Source organism: Sphaerodactylus townsendi, linkage group LG02, assembly GCF_021028975.2.
Source record: "Sphaerodactylus townsendi isolate TG3544 linkage group LG02, MPM_Stown_v2.3, whole genome shotgun sequence".
NCBI classification, from domain to species: domain Eukaryota; kingdom Metazoa; phylum Chordata; class Lepidosauria; order Squamata; family Sphaerodactylidae; genus Sphaerodactylus; species Sphaerodactylus townsendi.
The window spans coordinates 123605655-123622886 of record NC_059426.1 but is presented as its reverse complement, the minus strand read 5'-3'; the positions used below and the strand labels follow the sequence as shown (position 1 = coordinate 123622886).

Here is a 17232-nt window from a genome sequence, read left to right as displayed (position 1 = left end):
GACTGGGGAGGGGAGAAAGCTCAGCAGGGATGGGAAGCTGCCATTTCCTCTAGTGCAGGGGTGTCAAACATGCAGCCTAGGGACTGAATCCACACACACACACACACACACACCGGCTGAATCCAGCCCCCTGAGGACGCTTATCAGGCCCATGACTCAGCTGAGGCCTGATTGGGAGCAAGGGCGGATTGCCTCAGCTGGCTCACAGGCCTGATAAGCCCTGTCAAGCCAGCCACCCCACCCCAGAGCCAACCCTCATAACAAATGAGTTCAGCATCCCTGCTCTAGAGGGTGACCTCTATAGTCAGGAAATACTGTAATTCTGGAAGAACTCCTGGCTTCACCTTGAGAATGGCAAGCCCATGTCCATAGCATTACATACACTATAGAGGTCCCTCCACAAACTCCCCACCCCAAGGCTCTATGCCCAAATCCCCAGGAATTTCCCAGCCAAGAGTAGATGATCCTACTGCAGGCATAGGCACTTGGTATTCAGGCAATTTTCAAATACTTCTCCCAGGTGAATTCTAGGCTGTTTATGTGCTTGTGGTCTGCCCTACCGTGAGCAAACATGCCCTTTGGGTCAGAATCTTGGTTGTGCAAATATTTTCCCCCACCATCCAGAACTCAGTGCACTGCAGTTCAGAGAAGTGCCGAAATCTAATTTTATGCAGCATTACATGATTTTCAGTCAAAGGTTTTTTTCTTAAAGCCCATCCCATATTGTTTTTTTTAAAGTCCTTAAAATTGCCCATCTGCTCTTGCACTAAATTTTTACAATATAATCCTGGTTTCCCCAATATGTCACCTGACACGTGTGCTGTTAATCAGATAACCTTTCTCGAGGATTAAAGGGTTGAGAGCCTCAAATATGTGAGCAAAGACATTATGCATAATGTACTTGTTACAGGTATTAATGAATCACAATGCATCACATATAAACCTGCAAAATGAATCACTCAATGGCTGCAATTTATCCTTGAATCATAACAATCATTGCTCATTGTTTCGCAAAGGGAGGTGTATACTTGACCATTAATTAAAAAATAATTACACCCGGTTTCCTAAACTTCGATACTAATGTCTTAGGTCTTACAAAATCCTGGCAGGTGTGTATGTACAGTCAAACTGAGTAACAAAGAATGCAGTTGCCTAATACCTTGCCAATTAATTAATTCATGAATGCCAATTTCTCACATAACTGTTCCAAATTGTGCAAAGCTTAATATCACTGAAGTCCCAACTTTACCAGCTAAGAAATATGCAGAGACAATTGGTATTGAAAATAGGCTAGCACATCCATACATTTCATTGACTTCAGTCAGACATACAGCAGCTTCCGGATTTTAGCTGTTTGTGTCTTTAAAGTAGGAGGTGCAAAGAAGACGCCTCATAAACATCTCACAGTTTACTATAAAAGATACAGACAAGACGGAACACATGTTTCTCTTGTGAAATACAGTCAGGTGTTTCATATTCTTGTAAGATCACAGAGCAATGTCAGTCTGGCAGATCTAGCCAATAAAGCATGTTTCAATGACCTGAGTAGCAGGAAATACAAAGTACAATACAGGTAGCACATATTTTATGCTCCTAACAATAGCCTTGATATACTGTATCTGTTGGGAAACATGCCCGATCTAACACTGGAAACTAGAACTAAAGGCAGCAATAGTAATAGAACAATTTTAAATAAACAGTATAATAAAAGACAAAATGTTTGCCCCATACAATTGAATAAAATGCAATAAAACGTTTGGTGATGGAGATTTTGACTAAGTGAGGCCCATTTGACTAAGTGAGTCTGTTCCACAGGGCTTAAAAGATGTCCAAGAGATGGAGGACATATCTAAAGGTACATGGAGGTTGACAAAGCAGTATGGATTTTTTTTTTTTGCAAAGCAATAACTCATACTGAAAACATGATGAGAAATGTGGCTTATAACACGAAGAGGGAACCAGTGGCTAGTATTAGTACCACATTATTAAAAGTATTGAATAATCTCATGTACTGTTTTAATACTTTCTTTGATTGATTAAGGAGCTGCGTGGCGTAGTGGTTAAGTGATTGCATTGCCACTCACACGGTCAGGAGTTCGAGCCCCCTGTAAGTCAGATATCCTGGCAGCTGGCTCATGGTCAACTCAGTTATCCATCCATTTCTTGGTTGGTAAATGAGTACCTAGCTCATAGCTAAGGGTAAAGAATAGCCAGGGAAAGCAATGGCAAACTACCCCACAAAAGAGGTGAAATTGCAGTGTTACCCGAGGGTCGGACACGACTGAAGGGGAAACTTTACCTTTACTTTTTATTGATTAATTATAAGCCTCTTTGGATCCCATGTTTGGAGAAAGCCAAAAAAAAATATTAAATAATAATTGGTTATTATATAGACAGTAGAAAGGAAAGTCATCCCACTATGTAAACGCTGTGTTTTAATAGAGGTTTTAACTATTTAATCCTATAGAGCCATATATATGTATTATAGTTGTATTTGATGTTTTAAACTGTGCTCTACTTCAATTTATATGTTGTGCAATGCCCAGAGTATTTCGGGGAGGGCGGTATAAATAAAGAAGGAAGTAAGTAAGTAAGTAAGTAAGTAAGTAAGTAAGTAAGTAAGTAAGTAAGTAAGTAAGTAAGTAAGTAAATAAATAAATAAATAAATAAATAAATAAATATAAAGCTCCCCTATACTAAGCTACTGGGGAAGAGCAGAGTTCCTGGAAAGTCTGTCAATGTAATTGTCATGGAACTCCATTCCACTGTGGTTCCTTGTTCCTCTCCCAAAAAGCTAGTTCAGACTGCAGCCTGCTTGAAATATCAAAAAAGGATTTTAACTGTGATATTTGTTATCTGCATCCCAGAACTAATAAGAACCCAGGTGTGAATAATTGAACATTTGCCATATGGTCTACTCAAGGTTTAGTATTTGGTGCCAGTGCCACATTGTTTAACAAATTAGAAATTACAACAGTGTCATCCTGCTAAGGGGAGGGTTTATGACTGAAGCGAAAATTCTACCCTTTATCTTGATTTGCCCTAAGAGATCACCTGGTCATTAATTAGATAAGTAATTGACTTAGATCATCAAGCCTTGATTCAATTTGGTTATTTGGTGCCCTCTCCATGTAGCATCTTTATGATAAAAATGGCTACCCAGCTTTAGTCAGGTGTGCTCTCTGTGGACTTTTACAATAGATTCTCAGGTTCACAATTTTAGACCTTTAACAAGCATGTGCTGTGCACCCTGGACAGTGGCTGGCTGGACACCTTGGGATTTGTGCTTTGAACAGAGTGGACAGAGTAAACAACATTCTTGAAGAGTTTAAAGACCATGTAAAGAGTATGTTTGCATTTGTAAGTTCAAATGAACACAAACTGGAAGATAATGGGTTGAAATCATTAATATTATCAAGAAAAAATGCACAAAGACTAGTTCTGTAGTCAAAAGAAATTAAAACCCCCAATGGATGACTGAAGAAACTCTTAAAATTGTAAAAAAAGAAAAGAAACAAAAGGGGACAGAAAGGCCCACCAGGTGCCTTTGGGAGCTCACATGCAGGATGTGAAAGCAATGGCCTTCTGTGGCTGTTGCTCCTTAGCACCTGGTCTGCTAAGGCATTTGCAATCTGAGATCAAAGAGGATCAAGATTGGTAGCCATAAATCGACTTCTTATTTATTTTATTTTATTTTATTTATTCTTTAGACTTTTTGTACCGCCCTATCCCCGAGGGGCTCCGGGCGGTGCACAACATATAAACATAGTACAATCATAAGATAGCTAAAAACCTTTAAAAGCAGCGATAGAAACAATAAATGCTAAGTATAATAAATGTAATAAATACAAGTATAAATATAAGTGGCATCCGATAGCTCCATTTTCAAAGTCCTCTCCCCAAGAGGGAGGGACGGCGAGTCCCATTAGGTGACAAACGGCTCAGATGTAAGGGGTCAAGGGGGGGGCACCATCAGCAGTCGGTTCCTCCAGAGGCCCGGCAGAACAGCTCCGTCTTACAGGCCCTGCGGAACTCACCAAGGTCCTGCAGGGCCTGGACCAGCACCTGGGAGGGGAGAGCGTTCCACCAGGCCGGGGCCAGAGGCCATAAAGGGCCCTGGCTCATCGCGTGGAGAGCCAGCCGCATCATCGAGGGGCCAGGGAACGCACCAGTAGATTGGCTCCTCAACTGATCGAAGAAGGCCGTGACAGGGACATACGAGGTGAAATTTGTCACGGTTACCGAAGACATCTGCGATGGTCCCAAGAGGCCCACGTAAAGGCCTTAAAAGAGTCAACACCAACACCTTGAGAAGATGATTCAGAATCCTCTACTGGAGGAGCCAGTGCAGCTAACGCAGCACAGGCTGGATGTGGTTCCCAAGATAAGGCGCTTGCCTGCATGAGCAAAGCGCCGCTGCATGCTGAACTCCAGTTTTAATCTCCGGATCAAACGCATAAAGGAAAGGCCCACCGTGAGAAGCGGCGAAAGTTACAATGAGCTCTAATCTGGAGATGACTGCTAGAATTGCATAAGGATCACAGTGGCTAGGTCAGGGGTAAGGAACCTGCGGCTCTCCAGATGTTCAGGAACTACAATTCCCATCCAGCCCCCTACCAGCATGGGCCAATGGGCTGGCCATGCTGACAGAGGCCGCAGGGAATTGTAGCCCCTGAACATCTGAGAGCTGTGCAGGTTCCCTTCCCCTGCTAGGGTCCACTGCCAGAGGAGAGGAAGGGAGCCAGACCGCCGGGCCTGCAAGGCCGAAGAGGAGAAATGGAAGAAAGCATACCCGGCGTTATATGGACCATGGAAAGAGACTAATCCGAGGGGACCCCCCAGGCATAGCGCCAAGATCGGAGGGGAGTGGTAGCCAATGTGACCCCCTCCCACACCGGTGGCTGAAAAGTCCCACCCCCCCTCGCAGCCGAGCCAGAGGATCTCCGTCTTCGATGGATTCAGCTTTAACCTGCTCTGTCACAACCAACCAGCAACCGCCTCCAAACAGTGCTGTAGAGCCGCAGGGGCGGTGACTGCTCCCCCCTCCATCAACAGAATGAGCTGTGTGTCATCTGCATACTGATGACAAATCAGCCCAAAACTCCATACCAGCTGACTATATAGATGTTAAATAACAGCGGGGATAGTCTCCTCCATAAATCTATCCAAGCCCTTTTTAAAGCTATCCAGGTTAGTGGCCATCACCACCTCCTGTGGCAGCATATTCCAAACACCAATCACACGTTGCATGAAGAAGTGTTTTCTTTTATTAGTCCTAATTCTTCCCCCCAGCATTTTCAATTTATGCCCCCTGGTTCTAGTATTGTGAGAGAGAAAAATTTCTCTCTGTCAACATTTTCTACCCCATGCATAATTGTATAGACTTCAATCATATCCCCCCTCAGACATCTCCTCTCCAAATTAAAGAGTCCCAAACGCTGCAGCCTCTCCTCAATCATCCTTGTTGCCCTTCTCTGCACTTTTTCTATCTCTTCGATATCCTTTTTGAGATGTGGCTAATTCATAGACGCTGAACACAGTACTCCAAAGTCGCGGTCACACCACTGTCCACTTTATATAAATGACGACCCTTGCGGTTTTATTCTCAATTCTCTTTTCTAATGATCCCACAGCATAGAGTTTGCCTTTTTTTCTACAGCTGCCATGCACTGGAGTTGACATTCCCATGGAACTATCGAAAACTAAGGCGCCCAAATCCCGCTTTCCTGGTCATAGCGACTGATAGCGCACCTGAAGCCCTGTAAGCGTGTAAATGTGGAAGTTTGATTCTTGGGTTCCAAGTGTGGACGTCACTTTACATTTTGCTACGGATTGAACTGTACCGTGCCATTTCTTAGCCCACTCCACCTAATTTATCAAGGTCCGCTTTGGAGCTCTTTCGCAATCCTTTGTGGGTTTCACCACCCTACATAATTTGGTATCATCTGCAAACTTGGCCACCATTGCTTCCTAATTCCTACTTCCAGGTCATTTATGAATAGGTTAAAGAGCACTGGTCCCAAAACGGATCCTTGGGGGACACCACTCCCGACATCTCTCCATTGTGAGAATTTCCCATTTATACCCACTCTTTGCTTCCTGTTTCTCAACCAGTTTTTAATCCATAGGAGGACTTCCCCTTTTATTCCTTCATTGCTGAGTTTTCTCAATAGTCTCTGGTGAGGAACTTTGTCAAAAGTCTTTTGGAAATCAAAGTAGACAATGTCCACTGGTTCCCCCTTATCCACATGCCTGTTTACACCCTCAAAGAACTCTAGTAAGTTTGTAAGACAGGATTTGCCTCTGCAAAAGCCATGCTGACTCTTTCTCAGCAGGTCTTGTTTTTCTACATGTTTTATAATTTTACCTTTAATGATAGATTCTATTAATTTACCAGGAACAGATGTCAAACTGACTGGCCTGTAATTTCCCGGGTCCCCCCTAGATCCTTTCTATGATCTATCTATGACCTATCTATGATCTTCAGGCTTGAACAAATTGTGCCAGAATGGCCTTAAAAGCATGGCTTGCCTCTCTTACGAATGGAAACATTATCCTCTATACAACTATTGCAATGATAGGTTTAAAATACTGTATATTGTTAACCGACAAGAAGACTTTCATATTTTGGCAGCTACTGTGAATTTATTGTGGAAGCTGTCTCATTGTATTTTGGGACTTTAAAAGCTACTTTGATCTTGGTCTGATTTTATCACAAATATGCTTATGACCATTGATATTTAATGGCTAATTTTGAAAAAAAATGTCGCTTTAGCTGTACAATAAAATGGTATAATTGAAATACATATTTGATTATTGAGAAAGTGTTTCCCACTTGATTTTCTAGCCTCAATGTGTTTTTATTTTGTAGTTGTTATTTGGTATTTCAGCAAGTAGAACAGAACAAGAAAAAAGAACAAGAAATCTGATCACCAAGATCCAAAAAATCAAAGGGAAAGTTAAAGCATGGTTAGGCATGCTGAAAGATCAACAGGTAAATACATTAATTAAACAGGACAAAATATAGAAAAGATGGGTACAATAAGTGGTGGGATTCAAATAATTTAACAACCGGTTCTGGTGGTGGGATTCAGATAATTTAACTACTAGTTGTTTACAAGGACCATTTTAACAACCAGTTCTGCTGAAGTGGTGCAAACCTGCTGAATCCCACCACTGGCGTACAATATGTGAAAGTGTAAGGTGAACCCCAATAAGAAAGATCTCTCTGCTGAGCCGGAACCTACAGGGTTAATAGCTTTGAAAAGTTTTATTTCTCTAAAAAAAAGCATTGTCCTTGCAGATGTGCCAGAATGTGTGAAGCCTTGACCGCAGACTGCTCACTATGTCAAAAACAAGATAGGTTGTGTCCTGTACTTGGGTGTACTTGTCAAAACCGCCCGAAGGTCTCTCCGAGAAATATGTTTCGATGCGGTGTCCTTGTGATTCTCAGAAAAGCCACCTGCACTCTTCTCCTCCTGACCCCCTCCCTAGGGAGCCTTGCTTCATGGTTATCTGACATGTAGCTATCTCAAAACTGTTGCTTGAGTCAACAAACTGGTCGCCAACCCACGTATACCGGAAAGCAACCCAAATTTAGACAAGACATAGACAGGAGGAAAGGGGAGGTGAAATACTAATTAGCCAATCATTAATTCAATGCTGCTTGTTGACATATCATTATAAAATGGTGAATGTATTGCTAGCAGATTCGTCCTGGACCCAAACTAAGATCTAGTTGTAAGAGCTCTGGTAATAAACTTTCACTGATTTTTCAACCATTTGCCTTTTTGCAACTGAATCGCGTGGTCTTGTGACTGACACTCAAGGGGCAGAGTTGTCAAAAGAACTATACAGAAGAAATGAAAGATGAAAAATTCCTTCCAAGAAGACTCTTTTGGATAAAAACCTGCATTTTTAGAAAGTGAAGTGAAAGCTACACTCAAAGCAGTTAGGAGAAACAAACCAGTAATTCATGGGATATCAATAGAGCTATTGGGGCTCACAAGGTCTCCTGGGAAGTATAGTTCCCATCAGGCCATTTTTACTGTGAGCAGGCCTTTTGCAGCCTGAAAAAGTTCAAGAAAAAGGAAAGGAGCTAAGGTAAGTGTGGGAAGGGGGGAAGGGGGAGGGGGTAAGAAGGGCGCTGTGTGGGGCGCCGCAGGGGGTTCGCCATGGGGGGGGCAGACAATATAGAATGCTCACCGGGCACAGTTTAGCCCAGCTATGCCTCTGAATGTGCCAGTCAAGAAAGCCAATGTGATTCTGGCCTGCATCATTAGGAGTATGGTGTCTAGATAGAGGGGCACAGTAATACCATGCTGTTCTGCATTGGTCAGACCTCACCTGGAATACTATGTTCAATTCTTGGCACTTCAATTCAAGAAGAATATTGACAAACTAGAATAGATCCAGAGGAAGGTGACCAAAATGGTAACGCTCCCTAAGCCACTCTTCATAGGTCATGGAATCCATTCCATGACCTATGAAGAGTGGCTTAGGGAGCTAGGTAAAAAAAGGTAAAGCTTCCCCTTCAGTCATATCCGACCCTGGGGTACCACTGCAATCAGTGATTTTACAGGCAAGCCGCTTTTGTGGGGTAATTTGCCATTGCTTTCCCCGGCAGGGAGCTAAGTATAGTCTAAAGAAGAAGAGGTTAAGGGGTGACATGATAGCCATGTTTCAATATTTGAAGGGATGTCATGTTGAAGAGACAGCAAGCTTGTTTTCTTTTGCTTTAGAAACCAGGACAAGGAGTAAAATGGATTCAAGGTATAGGAAATGAAATTCCATCTAAATATTAAAAGCAACAAACTCCAGTGTGTTAAGATTGTGGTTACTGCCCATTGTGACACTGTGTAGGTCTTTTACAGAGAGCCTGAGCTATGAAATAACTTTTATTATCAATCTTAGCATTTGGGAGCTAGAAAAGACCCTTAATTATAAGAACGTGTCACTGGCAGCCAAGATCAAGATCATTCATATCATAGTATTCCTCATTATTATGTGTAGGTATGAAAGTTAGGCAATGAAGGAAGTTGTCAGGAAGAAAGTTGTTTCATTTGAAATGTAGGGTTGAAGGAGAATTTTACAGAGGCCAGGGACCACCAAAAAGGACAAACAAGTGAATTCCTGTTCATATTAAACCCAAACTCTCCATAGAAGCTAAGATGGCTAAATGGAGGCTATCATAGTTTGGCCACATTATGAAAAGACAAGAGTCACAGGGAAAAAACAATAATTCTAGGGAAAATTGAAGGCAGTAGAAAAATTTGCTGACTTTATTTCCCATCTTTATTGATGCTAACTATTTATTGTAATATACTGAATGTTATTGTTATTGTTGTACACTGCCATGAGCCCTCTGGGGGAAGGCGGGATACAAACCGAATCAATCAATCAATCAGTCAATCAAAAAGATGAAGTCCCAACACGAAATGAACTGACTCCATCAAGGCTGTTACAGTAGGACATTTTATAGGTCATTAGTTCATAGAGTTGCAGCAGGATTCTGATAAACTGTGTTACATTCCTCCCTGGGATTTTGCTATTTGTTATACAAGTGCCAGCTTCCCTCTGCTGATGTGATAGAGTACAGGGGAATTCTGTGGACACAATTCATAATGACTGAACACCCAGTTAGTAAATCCAGCAGTTGGGAGCACAGTATTTTCATCAAAGTCCTTCCTCAAATTTCCTTAAGAATTTGTGTTGGCGTATTTTCCTAGCCAACTATATAATCCCATTCTGAATCATTATCCATGGCAGTGCCATTACTTTCTGAGGTCATCAGTGGCATGTTGTTGTTTCATGAACACTGAGTATTTGCATACTCTGAGGTCTGGGATGCTCATTCCTCCTGATTTGAGTAACAGGCACCTGTTGACTCTTCTGTCATTCAGGAAAGAAATAAACATTCTTCTGAGGAAATATTTTCATTCAGTTGCCATTCATACACTCTTTAGTGTATATAGCTGATTCTAAAGAAGCTGATATATAGCTGATGCAGTTTAGACTTAGACCTGTGCCAAAATTATTAGTCCTTATTAGAACAATGTGATAAGGATATGTTGTTATAATTATGCTTGTGGGGCATTATGTTTACAGTAGTAATAAAGCCCAATGTACTAACATATTCAATGGGTTCTAGAAAACTGTTAGTAGGTTAACAGCACACACTGAGCGGGCAGCCCCTCCTGCTTTTCTTCCCTGCTTGACCCTACAATTTACCACAGATAATGAAAACAAAATGGAGAACTGAAAATGATTTTAGCGTTGGGTTATTTTGCTATAAGATTTATGTCCAGTTGCATTAGAGCTCTATATCTATACAAACAGCTTTCAGGTGCCTAGGAGACCACTAAGTGTCTGAGCCACATGAGGAGGATCTAATCCTGTGGTTTTATTTCCATAGGATTTCATGGCAAGTGGCAATAATTCATATAATTGGGCCTCAGCCATGAGTTTGGGTGTTTCAAATATTGTCCCAGTTGTGCAAGAGCTAATCATGGATAAGTATTTTCCACATGGGAGACTTAGGGAGTAAGCAGATCTACTCAGAGGTAAGTGGCGAATCTACAAGGGGACCAGGGGGTGCGTGTTGGTTTTTGTGTGTGTGTGTTTTGTATTTTTTTAGTGTTTTTCAGTTTTTGGCCTGCAGGGGGCGACACTTTAGGATAGCAGCACCAAAATTTCAGGGTATCTTTAGGAGGCTCCCCTGATGATACCACCCAGGTTTGGTGAGGTTTGGTTCAGGGGGGCCAAAGTTATGGACTCACAAAGGGGTGCCCCCATCCCCCATTGTTTCCAATGGGAGCTCATAGAAGATGGGGGCTACACCTTTGAGGGTCCATAACTTTGGACCCCCTGAAACAAATTTTACCAAACCTGGGTGGTATCATCAGGAGAGTCTCCTAAAGATACCCTGAAATTTTGGTGCTGCTAGCCTAAAAACCACACCCTCTGCTGGCCAAAAACTGAACAAAACTAAAAAACAAAAATGAACATGGGGTGCCGCAAAACTCAGATTTTGCACCAGGCTCCATTTTCCCTAGCTATGCCTCTGGGTAATCCCTATTTTATTCAGAGGAACTTACTCCCAGGAAAGTGCTTTTGGGATTGCAGCCTTAGGATACCGTCCTATGCATGCACTTGGGAATAAGCACCTTTGAATATAGTGAGACTTACTTCTGAGTGGGCATGCATAGGATTGTGCTTTTACAGTGCAATTCTAAAAAGAGCTACATCCTTCAAAGTCCTGCTTAGGATTGCTAGAGCACTATAGGCACATGGTAGAAGAGAATACTGTCCATTTAGTCTGTGTTGTCTTGTATACAGTCTTGTATACAGTCTTTGATACAACAGTGATTGGTCTCATTCGAGACAACGATGAAACCGCATACAGACGGGAGGTTGAACAACTAGCCTCGTGGTGCCACTGGAACAATCTAGAACTGAACACACTTAAAACCGTAGAAATGGTGGTAGATTTCAGGAGAAACCCTCCCGTCCTACCTCCTCTCACAATACTAGACAACACAGTATCAATAGTAGAGACCTTTAAATTTCTAGGCTCCATCATATCTCATGACCTAAAATGGTCACCTAATATCAAAAATGTCATCAAAAAAGCACAACAAAGAATGTTCTTTCTGCGCCAACTCAGGAAGCTCAAACTGCCCAAGGAGCTGCTGATACAGTTCTACAGAGGAATCATTGAGTCTGTCATCTGCACCTCTATAACTGTGTGGTTTGGTTCTGCAACCCAACAAGATCGACACAGACTTCAGAGAATAATCAGAACTGCAGAAAAAACAATTGCTGCTAACCTGCCTTCCATTGAGGACCTGTATACTGCACGGGTCAAAAAAAGGGCTGTGAAAATATTTACTGACCCCTCGCATCCTGGACATAAACTGTTTCAACTCTTACCCTCTAAACGTCGCTACAGAGCACTGCACACCAAGACAACTAGACATAAGAACAGTTTTTTCCCGAATGCCATCACTCTGTTAAACAAATAATTCCCTCGATAATGTTAAACTATTTATTATATACTTATTATATAATTACTGCACTACTTTTTTCATCATTCCTATTACCCATCTCCTCCCACTTATGACTGTATGACTATAGCCTGTGCTGACATTTTATTTTACATTTTATTTTATTTTATTTTATTTTATGATTTTACATTTTATGTTTTCATTACTACTGATTGTTTCCTGATTGCTTACTAGACCTATATGACAATCATTAAGTGCTGTACCTTATGATTCTTGACAAATGTATTTTTCTTTTATGTACACTGAGAGCATATGCACCGGAGACAAATTCCTTGTGTGTCCAATCACACTTGGCCAATAAAGATTCTATTCTATTCTATTCTATTCTATTCTATTCTATTCTATTCTACTGAGCTACCATGTGGACTGTACTGTGGAAAGGTGAGATTTGAATAGTTTAAATGTCTCCAAAAACACACATTCGATCACTTTAATTGTCACTGTAGATAATATTATACTAGGATGACTTTTGTAAATGTACTCCTTTGCTCTTCTAAGTGCTGGAAACTGACAGTGCCTTGGCTTATTCTGACATATCCTATAATGATAACAGCCAGCTCTTCTCTCCTATTTCCTTTTGCCTCAGGAAAGAAGCTTAATTACATGAAATATGATGACACCAAAAAGTGGAATCCTCAGGACAAGACCATCAGAGGATAAAACTCTATGGACTTGATTTGGTTCATAGGCCCCTATTTCTATGTATTGACAAATTTTTTCAAAGCATGGAATAACAACAGAGATACTCACATGGGTCTGCTTTCTGGATATTTCTGGCTTTTAATACTTTTACTGTGAGAAGTCTGAAAGGAGTTGCTTCCCTCTGTCAGTAAAAAAGAAAACAAGATGAGCATCACTGTACATGTATGTTCACATAACACATATATGCCATGACACAGGGAATTAATAATAGGGCAATAGCAATGGGGAATTTGGGCAATTTGGAATTTTTTAAAGTGTTATAAATTGCTAATTTTAGAGAATGTACCAATTTAAAATAATCAGAATTTCACAGATACCTCACTCTTAAAGCTGACACTTATTGTGGCATCACTCTAGAGAGCCCTACATGCATACTATTATCCATTTATGTATCTACTGCATTTTAATTTCCACCTTCCTCCAAGAACCTCAGAACATCTTACATGGTTCTCCTTCACCCACTGCATTTTCATAACAACACTGTGAAGTAGATGAGGCTGAAACAGCATGATTGGCCCATGTCACCAACTGGGGCCTGGAGTTCTCGCAAAATTATAGCTGATTTTCAGAATACAGAGATCAGTTCCCCAGAATGAAATGGCAACTTCCAAGGGTGGATTCTATGGCATCACATCCCCAAACTTTGACATCATATCCCCAAACTTTGCTGTCCCAAATCTCTGGGAATTTCTAAAGCTGGAGCTGGAAACCCTACCCTGTCAGTTTCATAGCAGAATGGGGGTTTGTTGAACCCAATCTGACACTAGCCACAGTGACTTTTACAGGACTGTTCGTGAACCTGTTGCCATTCATCAGATAATCAGCATGAATGCTGGTCATCTAGAAAGTAGGTTTTAGGCCAAACAGGGGTTTACCTTCCAAACAAGTAATCACTTTTTTTAGAGTAACAAGCATCTAGAAGCCTGAATAGCTCTGACTCTGATCTTAAGAACATCAGAACATAACAAGAGTCCTACTGGATCAGACCAGTGATCCATCTAATCCGGTTCTCCATCTCACACAATGACCAACCTGTTCTTCTTGTCAGATCTTGGAAGCTAAATAGAATTTGATATGTTTTGCACTTGGTTAGGAAACCACCAAGAAAGACAGGTTGTTTTGCAGAGAAAGGCAATAATAAGCCACCTCGCCTCATCTCTTGAAAACCCCAAGATCCTGGGGTCACCACAAGTCAATTGTGATTTGACCACACATTATTATTATAATTGCCAACCATTTGGTGGTTTTTGAACAGCTCTGATTCACTGAAAGATACCATAGATATAGTTTTGTATTCTGAAAGCAAGAGGGTTTTTCTGTCCAGTTCTTTTTTTTTTCACATGTGGTGACCAATTCAAAAGTTGATCTTTATGTGAAAGCTCCCACTGGATCTGACCAATGATATCTAATCTTGGGTTTCTATCCTATTGAGGAGACTTCCCGCCATTAGCTGCCAGCAAATGAAAAACACCCCACGGCTGGTGTTAAATATTAACAGCATAAACTAGACAGATTTAAGCATGTTTTAATTCCAGATAAATGATAGAATCTAATAACTTCATTGATATAGCATTTTGGGCTTGAATAACTGAAAGATTATGACATTCCATACTGTCTATTCCACCAGTTGATCCACTTTCAAGGCCAGTTCTCTGCTCCTCTTACTGCGGTGTGGTTTTAAAAAACGGTGCCCAGGGCTTGCCCTGGACATTGAACCCACCCAACACAGCTCACCCCCCCACATCATCTTCCCAGCTGAACTGCCCCCACAGCTGCACCCTCCACTGCCCCCATAAAAAACTCTATGGTGCCTTCAAAATGTGTCTTACTTTCCTTCTATTTGAGGTGCACTGAGACCAGCAAGACACAGGGGGCGGGGACAAGGCCAGAGAAAGATCAAGCCCTCCCTAGCCTTGTCTTCTCCCCCAGTGTCTTGCTGGCCTTGACACACTTCAGATAGAAGAAAAGTAAGGTGTATTTTAAAGGCACCATGGGGGAGTTGTGGGGGCTGTGGCCGCAATTTTCAGAGCAGTTTCAAGGGTTGGAGTAGGCCAGCATAGAGTGAATTACAGTAATCTAACTTGGAGGTGACTGTCACGTGGATCACTGTGACCAATCTGTACACGACAGTTAGGGGGCCAACTGCCTGACTCGATGAAGATGGAAGAAGACTGTTCTGGCTGCATGTGCAGCTTGGGCCTCCATAGATGAGGAGGACTCCAGAATCACACTCACTTTTTATGGCTGAGGCAGGTGTTCAAGCCTCACCATCCAAATTTGGCAGTTGGAATCCCTGTACTGGCCCCCAATGTCCCAGCCACAGGATCTCCATCATCAATGGATTTAGTTTCAGCTTGTTTAGATGCAACCATCCTGCCATAGCATTCAGACACTGGGCCAAAGTCTCTGGGGTAGCAGCAGCCGGCTGGCCCTCCATCAACAGAAAAGCATATTGGTGGCAACGCAGCCCAAAGCTCCAGACTAGCTCAGCCAGGAATCACATATAGATGTTAAATAATATCAGGGACAGGATTACCCCCTGTAGCACCCCACAGCTAAGGGGATGCCACTGGGATACTCCCCCTCCAAGTGTTACCCACTGTCCCCACACCCAAAGGAATGTGGTCAGCCAGTTTAAGACTGTTCCCATCCTCCAGCAACAGTGAGGTGGTGGGTCAAAAGAGCACAGTCAACCATGTCAAATGCTGTGCTGAAATATAATAATACCAGCAGCACTGACCTGCCTCAATTCGGCTGCCTACAGAGTTTGCCTATGATGGTGTCCCGTGGCCAGGATGAAACCTGGATAAGAATGGATCCAAGGTCGATGTGTCATCCAAGAATGTCTTTAGCTGTTCTATGACTGCTCTCTCAACTACCTTAACTATAAATTCAAAACTGGGCAGTAGTTGGATAGATCTAAAGGATCCCAAGATGGTTTCTTTAAGAGCAGTCATATTACTGAATCCTTTAGCCTCCCCAGAAACCTCCCTGCTGGAAGAAGGGGATGATAATTTCCAACCTTCTACCTCATCACCGCCAGCTTTCATTAGCCATGGTGAGTATAGATCTAAGGGTCAGGCTGTAGGTTTCAAAGCTGCCAGTACCTTGTCAATATCAACCTGTGAGAGCAGACTGAATTGGTCCAGTAGTGGACTTGAAAATGGCCAAGGGGCCTACAGTTCCTTTACTGTATCAAGTGTCACCAGGAGGTCATGGTGGAGCATCAAGACCTTATCTGCAAAGAAGCTCTCAAAGGTCTCACAGCCAATAGTCTAATCACTAATATCTTTAGATCCTTTCGGAAGGGATGTCAAGAATTAAATTACCTTAAATAATTGCGCTGCACGAGAGCTAGCAGACACAATGGAGGCCACATAGAATTGTCTCTTTGTTGCCTTCACTGATATCTGATAGGATTTCATAAATGTCTAATAAGATGTTCTTGTAGCCTCATCACAAGTATGCCACCAATCTCGCTCTAGCTATCTCAGTTCCTGCTTCATCATCCACAGCTCCCTAGTATACCGGGGAGCTTGGCAAACATGGGAGTAGCGAGAGTATCAGTGAGCAATCTCCTCAATGGTTTCGGAGAGCAGGTTATTGCACCAGCTCATCAAGGGAACTGCCATCAAGTCTGGGATCCTACTGGGCATTCCAGAAACCAAATGTATCTATAAGTCTCCATGGATGAGCACAAATTAGCCCATTGCCTAAGAAGGATGGGGCAGCAGTGTCCACCCAGGCCTTCAGGACAAAGTGGTAAGACCATGGTACTTCCTCTGAGGAAGAGTAAGTCCACATGCCAAAGATCAAATCCAGTGTGTGTCCTGCTTGATATGTGGGGTCTGTATTAATCAGGGAAAGTCCCAGTATTGCCATGGAAGACACAACGTCCACTGCTTGAGTGGAGGAGGCTGAATCAACATGAACATTGAAATCCCCAAAAACAATAAGCATGGGGATCCCCAAGGCCCACTTGAAGATGTCCGCTAATAGCGTCAGCTGGCATGCTTGGCAGCTAGTACACCAGCAGAATGCCCAAACTCTCCACAATCTCTTGCACCAGGCCCACACAATCAATACCAGAGATGTCAGCGTCTGAAGATGCCAGCCACAGATGCAGGCGAAATGTTAGGGACGAGATCTACCAGACCATGGCCACACAGCCCAAAAAGCCCACAACAACCAGTTGAGTCCAGCCATGAAAGCCTTCAACAATATAATACCAGAGATGATTGGAACAGGGACTGACCTGATGGAGAAAACCTCCCAGATGAGCATCGCCATCCATGCACCCACCCACCCGACCGTTTGTCCAGGACTAATGGAAGACCAAGAAGCCTGTCCGGACAAGCTATTCCAAAGTGACAGTTTTGCCCTCCCTAATCCAGGTCTCAGTCACACATGCCAGGTCCACATTTTGAGCTACAAAATAATTTTGTAGCATCATCGTCTTATTAAT

The 17232-nt window shown here is 42.4% G+C and overlaps 1 protein-coding gene across 1 annotated transcript in view; it reads right to left on the bottom strand.

Moving 5' to 3' along the window:
• The window catches only part of LOC125426345 (cytosolic phospholipase A2 epsilon-like), a 94792-nt gene that overhangs the window by 61205 nt on the left and 16355 nt on the right, over positions 1-17232 (bottom strand). Inside the window, exon 3 of the mRNA XM_048484602.1 lies at positions 12816-12888. Within this exon, the coding sequence (XP_048340559.1) occupies positions 12816-12888 (73 nt within the window). The remainder of the gene's footprint in view (positions 1-12815; positions 12889-17232) is intronic.